This window comes from Rousettus aegyptiacus, unplaced genomic scaffold (assembly GCF_014176215.1).
Source record: "Rousettus aegyptiacus isolate mRouAeg1 unplaced genomic scaffold, mRouAeg1.p scaffold_m13_p_11, whole genome shotgun sequence".
Taxonomy (NCBI): domain Eukaryota; kingdom Metazoa; phylum Chordata; class Mammalia; order Chiroptera; family Pteropodidae; genus Rousettus; species Rousettus aegyptiacus.
The window spans coordinates 95,765,358-95,774,562 of NW_023416286.1; the positions used below are offsets into that span (position 1 = coordinate 95,765,358).

Below are 9,205 nucleotides of genomic sequence, written 5' to 3' on the forward strand. Positions count from 1 at the left end.
CTCTCTCCAGACTCCGTCGCTCGCCATGAGGTCTGTGCCTTCGAAAACTACCTGCTGCGGCCGTGACGGAGGCGTCGCCCCGCAAGGACCCGCGGCACACGGCCCCGGAGCCCCCAGTCAGCTTCGGCCACTCGGACGACACACGAGGCTGTGACGAGAAGGCGCCTTGGACCCCGTGGCGATCACCCCGCGAAGAGGCCCCTGCGTGTGACCCTCTGACGACCAAGCGTGCGCCTCAGAGAAACGTCAGCTCGCCCTTCGGGGGCCTGTCCTGGGTGGTGCCGGTCTTTGTACCTGAGTGATGATCATAATTAAAAGGTCACAGGACTTTTATCATTCGTTCGTTCAATAAAGTGAATTAAGTTGCCTCGTTGCGTTTCTTGGTTAGATCTTTGCAACGCGGCAGTGCTAGGTCGGCAGGAGGCCGCTGGGCCGCTGAGGAGGCCCTGGAGGTGCCCGAGCTCCCGCTGGAGGCGGCGGGCGAGGGGCGCCGTGCAGTGACCGCACGTGCCCTCACGCGGCCCCCCGTCCCCAGGCTTCGATCGTGGTGAGGGCAGCTCCACCGGCCACCCGGAGGTGTGCTGACCCCCGGGGCCAGGTGGCGGTGGGGCCGGGTCACACACGCGCCGTGGGTCGCCGTCCGCAGGAGAGAAATGCTAACTCCCAGAGTCCAAAGGGGCCGAGGTGTGATCGTGGCACTGCTCCCCGTCTGCCTTGTTCGTGTTGCCGATCTCAGCTGTTGTTCACACCTCAACTCCAGCCCCTCAACGAATAGTCGCTCAACTTCCAGAATAGACCTTCGAGGAAAGAGGTAGCAATGCCCACAGAAATAATGGTTTTCTCTTGGTTTCAGAACGAGGTGTGACGTAAGTAACCCCCTCACACTCCTCGTGGCGCAACAGCGGCCGAAGCCCACCGCGACCCAGCAGGCCCGAGCCCGCCCTCGCACGTGACAGGCCCCGTCCTCACCACAGGCGTCCTGGGCCTGCCGCAGGCTCAGGTCCCCTGGCAGCGCTCCCACGCCCCCAAAATCCCTGAGGACACGGGCGAAAACTGCTGACTCATGCTGGGGACAAACCGCAGCAACGTCCCCTCCCCGACCACACCGCTCTGGAGTCACCTGCCCGCCCAGGCCTGCGCCCCGGTGCTGAGTCGGTCTGATTCCTGAGACCGGCCCGCCAGTGGCTGCTCCAGATTCTGCACCCCACGAGGACGCGGCATGTGCCAACTGCGCACTAAACGTCATGTGTGGCCTTCGCTTCATCCCTCACGTGATGCTATATGTGAAAAACAAGGAACAAGCAGCTTTAATAGAATAAGCAACTTTAGCAAGATTCACAGGATACAAAATCAATAAACCAAAGTAAGTTAATTGTATTTCTATATACTACCAATATACAATTTGAAAGTGGAATTAAGAATATAATTGCATGTAAAATGGCATCTAAAAATAAACTAAATAGGAATAAATTAATAAAAGTATAAGACCTGCATACCGAAATCTATAAAACACTGCCCAGAAAAATTAAAGACCTAAATTAATGGAGAAATATACCAAGCTCATGTTTTAGAAGACAATATTGATAAGATGGTAGTTTTCTTCAAATCTATAGCTTCAATGTAATCGTCAATGCATAGATCATCCAGACAGAAAATGAAAAAAAAGAAAATTGGCCTAAATGACACTCTTGCCAGATGGACTTAATAGACGCACACAGAACATCCCATCCAAAAGCAGCAGGACGCACATTCTTCTCAAGCACACGTGGGGCACGCCCCAGGATGGGTCACATGTTAGGCCACAAAGCAAGTCGTAATGAATCTAAGAAGACTGAAATCATGCCAAGCGTCGTTTCCAACCACAATAGCATGAAAACATGCAGTCGTCAGAATATCCACATTTCTCGATCCCAGTAACTGATCTCGTGAAAGCGTTCTGAGAAAATAAAAATGACAAGTACCCCGCGACGCGTGCGGCGGCGTTTCTCAAACCGAAACGCGACCGGGGACGGCCAGGCGGGCAGCACGCGGAAGCCGTCCAGCCGCTGACCGCGCGGCGGTCCGACAAAGCACCAGGCGCCGTTACAAACTGTAGTTACGAGGCCTGAGGCGATGTGAGAATTTTTATGATATGAAGCAAAAAGATAAAATTATGCGTATACTGCCATCGACTGCAAAATTACGTGTGTGCAGCGACTACATAGGGAAGTGACGGAGGGGCTCTGAGTCGGGTAAGTGGACCGGGGTGGACCGCTATGTTTGCTTTCTGTTTGTGTTGCAGTTTTGAGAAATACAAATGCGGGCTCCTGCCTATCAGAAGCGGCCGCGATCGGAGCCTCGTCCGTGCGGCTTGCAGGCCGGGTTCCGGCCGCCCCCCGTTTCCCTGCCTGTGCTTCATTCGCATCTTCGCCGAGTGACTTAGACACCCACAACCTGCACTTCCTCAACCCTGCAGTGGGCGCATTAACTCCTCGCAGAGGCCCGTCGGGGTCAGGTGGCTCCGGGCACAGAGCTCTTTGCAGACTGGCAACGAAGACCCAGCCTCCCTCGCACCTGCCGCCCGCCCTCCGGCCTGCGCATCGTCCCCTTCTCCGCGCCTTCGCTCCTTGTTTTTCTACATTCAGCTCAATTCTTTTGCTTTCTCGTCCACTTCTCTGTTTTTCCCTTCCTCTCTGGGGGTCAGAAGGGGTTTCAGAGGCTTCGTCAGGTGTGGGCGGGCTGCAGTCCTTGCTGAGTCTCCCCTTGCCCTGCCTCTTCCAGCTCCTGGGGCACCTGCCCTCCTCGGCTGGTGGACGCCGCCTCCATCGGCGAAGCCGGCAGCGTGGCGGAGGCTGTCGAGAGTCAGTCATGCCTGCTGGGTGCCTCGGAGCACGGGGCGCGGATCCGGCGAGGCGGAAGGTCATTTCCGAAGGAGCCGGTCTGCACCGCCGGGGAGCTGCGCGCACCCCAAAACACATGTCAACCAACCAGCAGGAATTCCCAGGGCCGATTTGGAGACACGTAGCAAGTAGGCCTCACTCCAAACCATCGAAACATGAAGAAAGACACTCTTTCACTTACAATAATTGTGCGTTTAGCCGTTATTTAACCTAGCTGACCATAGTATGAGGTGGAAAGGTGTGTATTTTAAAGCGATGTGTGTAGAAACTAAAGTTTCATGTCCCCCGGTCTCCATTTTCCTTCACCTTCCACTTTATTTAAAACTATAAGGTCTGTTTCCTGTGCCAGGAAAACGAATTATCTGCGTCTGGCCCCGCGAGTGTCTGAGCAGTGAACCGAGACGCGATCGAAGTCCCGGGCCTGGAGCCGGGCGAGCGCCGCGAAGCCCCCCGGGCGGCCGCCCTTCGCCTTGGCCTGCGGTCCCGGTCTGGGCGCTGACGGGACGGTCCAGGCCCGAAGCTCCGCCCTGAGCTCCGAGCGCCACCGGCCCCTCATCTCTTCATTAATCTGGTTTCAGTTTTGTTTGCTAGTGCTCGGGCCCACGGCTTATCTGTGGGAACGAGTAGTTTTCCACCTTTAATATCCCAGAGAGAAGAATTTACTGAAAAGGGCTCGTTTGTGTCCCGTCCTGCAAGCCAGCAGGTGACGTCCCAGCCACGCCGAGGGGAGGGGAGGCGCCAGGAGGACCCCCGTCCCCGGCTCGCCCGGCCGGTGGCTGTCTGTCCGGCCGTCGGCGTGAACACCGCAGAGGGCCGCGTTGGCTGCAGTTCCCGCCGCTCGTCAGGGGCCCAAGGCGAGCGGGGGAGGCGGGGACCCCCGGACCCGGGGCTCGGCACCGAGGGCCGGCAGGCAGCCAGGGAATGGCCTCGCCAGCAACGTGAAACCCGATCGTTCAGTTACTGGGGGTCGGTCAGAGCAGAAAGACGCTGGTCCTGAGTGCACAGCGGTGCCGACAGCCGGGGCAGGAGGCTGTGACTCAGGACGCCGCGGGGTTTGTTCCCAGGACGACTGGGGACGTTGTGTGGGGACAGGACCCACCGCACAGGAGGCGGCCGGCGGCGAAAGCCGTCACCTCCTCCCTGGGCCCAGCAGCCCAGTCTCCCCGGGGGAGGGGGGAGCCCGGCGCGGGGTTCAGTTACCCCGACTCTTCGGCACGTTGCTGTTCCGAGCAGTTCCCCGCCCACCGCCCCTTCCTTCCGTGACTTGTTGGATTCGGGGCCACCTCGTGAAGTCCTTTGGGCCCACGTTAGACTTGATCGGGTGACATCTCTGTGCTCCGGGGGTTAGGGGCTCGCCTCCCGTGGGAGAGGAGCAGAGAGGTTGGGCGAACCGACCCCTGTCGTCCTGGATTTCGATGGACCAAGCGCCGTGAGCCTGTCGCCAGAGGCAGAGGGTCGGGGTTTTTAAGGCGCGGGGATCTCCCCACCGCGGCTCAGGGCAGGAGTTTAGGGGTTCCAGCCGCCCCTGCGGCCCCCACGCTCTGCGTGCCCCCCCACCCCGCCGTGTGCCCTCCGCCCTCCATGTGCTCCCCGACCCACAGCCTCCGGCCCGCGGGGACCCAGACGGAAACGCCCGACTCGGAGCTCCTGGCCGCGCACCCACCTGCCGCAGGTGCGGGTCACGCCGGGGGTCCCTGGGGCGGAGCGGCTGCCCTCGGAGCTGACCCTCCCAGACGGGGCCACACAGTTGCCCGCGTGTGACGCGCTCTCCGAAGACGGGACGAGACGCCGCGGAGAAACGGGGGGTCGAGTTGCGCGGGGTGCGAGGGGGGGCAGTGTTCCCCGAGCTTCCGGGGGAGGCGGCCTCCGAGCTGTTCTGAAGGGAGCCGGGGTGCTCCAGGGGGACTGGCGCTCTGCGTGCGCCTCGGGCGTCACAGGGGACCCGGGACCTCCCAGCCACGCGGCGGGGCGCAGGCCGCGCGGGGTCCGTGTCAGGACTCGGGGGAGCCCAGAGTTCACGGGAAGGGGACGCGGTCCCCGCGAGCGGAGCCGCCCGAGCCTGCGCCCCGGGGGCTGAGGACGTCGCCGGAGAGTCTCAGCAGCGCTCCTGGATTTCTAAACCTAGCCGGCCCTGTCATCCAAGAAAGCAACAAGTGACTTCCATTTTCGGCAAGATAATGACCATCCCGATGGACATCCAAACTGCAGAATGAACACAGAGCATTTCCTTTCGAATGATGGATAAACCCACAAACTCTGGTGCTAGAAACAGAGCGAGAGGTGGGTCGACGAGGAAGCCGGCCGTGTGCATGTGCAGGCCTGAGGGGGCCCTGGCGTGTAGGGCCACAGACCCGAGAATATCAACCCAGAACGGGAAAAGTAGCAAACTTTGAAGAAAATGGAAAAAGTTTCTTGGCCAAAAAAAAAAAAAAAAAAAAGAGCATGTGACTATTGAAGAAAAAAATTAGATTGTCCAGCTTAGCAGCAAAGCTTTATGAAAAGAAAATGAAATCGCATATAAGATACTCGAGGGAAAAACATAAAATAAGAATTTTATTTCCAGTAAAACGGACTCTTAAGTATAGAAGGCATAAACTGTTACTAACATGCCAAAGCTCCGAAAATGTTACTCCCATGAGCCTTTCCTGAGGAACCGACTAGAGCTCAAGCTTCAAAAAAGCAAAATGACTCGAGATGCTGGCGTAAGCACCGGCGGCGAGGCGTGTGTTGCACGCACAGGAGTAGGGGTTGAGTGTGTGATGGCTACAAGCTCTGGCACTATACACTCGGTCCAACCGTTGCGAAATGGCGGAGGGGGAACCGGGGAACACTTCCCACAGCGCCTCGTGTGTGCAGAAACTGTACTGGCGGCGACACTGGTATTTGTTATTCCGAGACCACGGCGTACGTCATAGGGCATAAAACCAATGACTTTTTATGCGATAACCTAATTCCATTATCTCAAATCTAGTCTTTTTCAGGGATGGAAGAAGGAAGACGCAGATGTAATCGAGAAGACGTTAGGCCCACGGATTTTAATTTGAATTGAGCTCACGAGGTAGTTTAATATGTAGATATATATGTCTCTTAGTTTTGTCTAAGAAACATCCCTTAGTGACAAAATTGTGATCTTGAAACATCATTTCTCACTGGAAAAGATCAAGGCTTCTCGGAGAGATGGCTGATTTCATGCCTGCAAAAAGAGAGGCAGGGGATGAGTCTGGGCCACCTTGTTACGTACCGAACAGAAAGGAAGGTATCCGACTCTTAACGCGATGTCAAAAGACCTAGAAACCAACCGAAATCGGCTCCCACTGGACAAAGTGAGACGGTTGGAGCTTTAATAATAAAATTGCAGTGAATTAAAACCCTTCGGAGTTTAAATCCATGAGTTCTTAACGCCATTGAAAATGTAGGACTGAACAGGTAATGACTTTCGTTACCAGGTTTTATCACCTTGACACCTGGGAAACAAAGGGAGCCAATCAGGTATTATTTACCTGTCTCTCCTTTACGAACTGCACCACTTGGCAAACGGATAGTATACGAGGGAAGGTGTATCTTTACGGAAGTGTTCCAACTAAGGCACGAGAAACGAAGGATCGAAGGCCACCGTCTGCGCCCCCCCCCCCCCGTGAACAGAGATAGTCGTTACATGTCGGTAGCGATGACGCCTACGAATCACAAAATGCATGACCAGGCATCGCCTTCTTCCGGAAGGTCTGACAAAGGCACTGTGTGTGCATCCAGTCAATGGGCAAGGGAGAAAAAATGTGCTCAGACCCGAATGTGACAGTAAAAAGTCATTAATGTTAGGTCGTTAAGTACACACAAAACTTTCCAAGGTGCCCACGAAAAGAATAGAAACACGCACACGTCTGTCAGCTCGATGGACAGAAACCAGCAGAAGGACGCGGGAGCAGATGGAGGCCGAGGCCGGGGCCGGTGCGTCGAGCAGAGCCGGGCGGCGGGAAGTCAGCCAGCCTCTGGAGCTGTGGATAAAACCGGGCTGTTCAGAGAAAAGCAGTAGCCGCCCTTCCGCGCAAGACGAAGAGGAAGTGAAAAGAATGATCCCGCCAGCTTCCCGACCCGGGTCTGTCACTCGTGACCACTCGATGCACCCCCGGTTATTAAAATACTCTAGACGAACTTTACATCCGATTTTTCAATCTGCACCGCGCTTAAAAGCTCCCGGGCTCTCCAGCAGGGAACGTGGGCTTCTTTAGAAGGGTCCCTCGTCACTGCCGCCCCCTCAGCACCCCGCCGCCCCTCGCGGCCCGGCCGGTGGGGGCGCGACGGCCACCCACGACACGCGCCCGCGACACGCGCCGCGCTGGGCACGGGGGCTGCGGAGCGGCTGGGCTCCGACACCCGCGGGGGACGCCGCGAGGAGGCTGCCTACACCTTTCCGCAGCCAGGAAAGGCGTTTCGTGCTTGGAGTTCGAGGGGGACGGAGCCGGCCGGCTCTCCCGAGCAGCCGCCCCGTGGGGACCTGGCCCCAGCGGCCCCCTCCCCGCCCAGCGAGCCGCGGTTCCCGCTTTCATTTCGGCGAAAGCATCTGCCGTCTCCTTTGGCTTCGCATCATGATGCTGGCTCCTCGTCTGGGCCACGGGTTTTGCCCGGAGGCCCTAACGCCTCCGTTCCCAGAGAGCGACCCCAAAGCACCGTCCTAAACCCTGAGCCTCTCGGACGCACTGGGCCTCCTCCTTCAGGCCGTCGAGACGTTCAGAGCCCTCGGGAGGGGTCACTGAGTCTGCATTAGCCCAGTGCGCCCGCCGACCAGGCGTGCCGGGGGGAGGGTGGCCCATGCGGCGCGTCGGGCGAGCCAGGCATCTGCCAGTCTGCGGTCGCCGTCTGGGCCGGCACCTGCCTTCGGGCCTGACAGCTGCAGAACTGTCACCCACGGCTTCACGGAGTATTATGTATTCGAAACAGATAATCATGCCATAGGTGATTCATTTTTCTTAAACGCCTTCCGCACAGACCCGGCCCCCAGCGCCTGGCGCGCGAACCCCGACTCCAGCACTGTCTCCTCCACTTTGTCGCCAGGCCCTTCGCCTTGGTCTCACGGGGCGGGCGTGAGAACGGCAGGCCCTGCCCCAAAGCGTCCTCTGCCCCTGGGTGGCCTCCACCCAGGAAAGGGGCGCTCATCTCCGCCGCTCTGCCCCGCCCTCCCAGGGAGTGGGCAAGGCGGAGGGCAGGGCTGGGGAGCCCCATTGGCCTGCCGGGCGGGCGCGCGGGGGCGGCCGGGGCCCCGCTTCCTGGAGCAGGGAGGAGCGGCTGTCCCCTCAGGACAGCGCTGGACCAGTGAGGATCCGAAGGCTGGCAGCGCCCCGAGGCCGCACCCCTCCCGGCCACCCCTGGCTCCCTGTGCGGGGCGCCCAGACCCCGGCATCATGCTTCAGCCGAAGCGCGTCTGACGTCCCGGGCTCTCCTGCTCTGGGCAGCGAGGGCGCGAGGTGGGGGGCCTAGGGATTGAGAGTCAGGCTGCTCGGCTGAGGGAAGGGCACGGGCCAGAGGCCACGCACGTGGGGAGGGGGCAGGAAAGAGTCCCAGAGTCGGGGTACCCCTGGTGTGGGGGGGCAGTGGGCAGGCGGTGGGCTGGGGAGAGGAACGGCCTCGGGGGTCCCAGGATGCCCCCCGGGGTTTTTCAGGCAGGATATGGGCCCCCAGAGTCTCTCTCTGCCCCCCCAGAGGTATGAGGCTCAGGGGGCAGCTGAACTGAGCCCCGGGGCGGGCTCTGAGGACCACACCACTGCGACGGGCGGGGGACGGGGGTGAGGTTTGGCCGAAGCGCCAGCCCTCCGTGGAAGCAGAGCCTCAGGACAGCCCCTGGGACGCCCCCCCTCCGCCCCCGAGCTGGGCCTCCAGGCTCACCCGGGGTCCCCTGCCGGGCACTGGTGACGCGGGCCGGGCAGGGAAGTCCAGAGCCACAGTCTCGGTACCTGGGGACCCTCCATCCCCCCAGTCAGCTAGGCTCTGAGAGCCTCTCGGCCCAGCTCTCCCAGCTCCTGAGAGCCCCGCTCAGTGAGGCGCAGGGGCCCCCAGCCCCGGAGTAGGAGGCGGCTCCCTGCTGCCTGCCAGGCGGAAAGGGGAAGGTCACAGGCTTGCCCGTGAACCCAGGGGTGGGAGGGGGCCTCCTGGGCCTCTGCCCTGTTGCTTGTTGGCTCAAGAAAAGGCTGCTTCCTTATCTGGGCTCATGAAAGAGTTTTATCACAAACACTAAAACGCCGTGTATAATCAATTCCCCATATGAAACCGGGAGAACGGCTTCGTGATGGCTTTGGCCGCGCAGTTAAATCGCTTTGATCTGAGCTGCAGGGAGC

General features: G+C 59.5%; 1 protein-coding gene across 10 annotated transcripts in view; it reads left to right on the forward strand.

Annotated features, from left to right (window-relative positions):
* Positions 1-3,335, forward strand: part of MCPH1 (microcephalin 1) — a 156,862-nt gene extending 153,527 nt beyond the window's left edge. For 2 of the 10 annotated variants that reach the window (XM_036228987.1, XM_036228985.1), the window contains exon 14: positions 2,282-3,321. In XM_036228987.1, coding sequence (XP_036084880.1) covers positions 2,282-3,093 — 812 coding nt within the window. In that variant the 3' untranslated portion in view covers positions 3,094-3,321. Of the gene's footprint in view, positions 1-10; positions 205-853; positions 886-2,281 lie in introns of those variants that run through there. The other 8 variants (XM_036228992.1, XM_036228997.1, XM_036228993.1 and 5 more) reach the window with 7 other exon arrangements.
* The last annotated feature ends 5,870 nt before the right edge of the window (positions 3,336-9,205 follow it).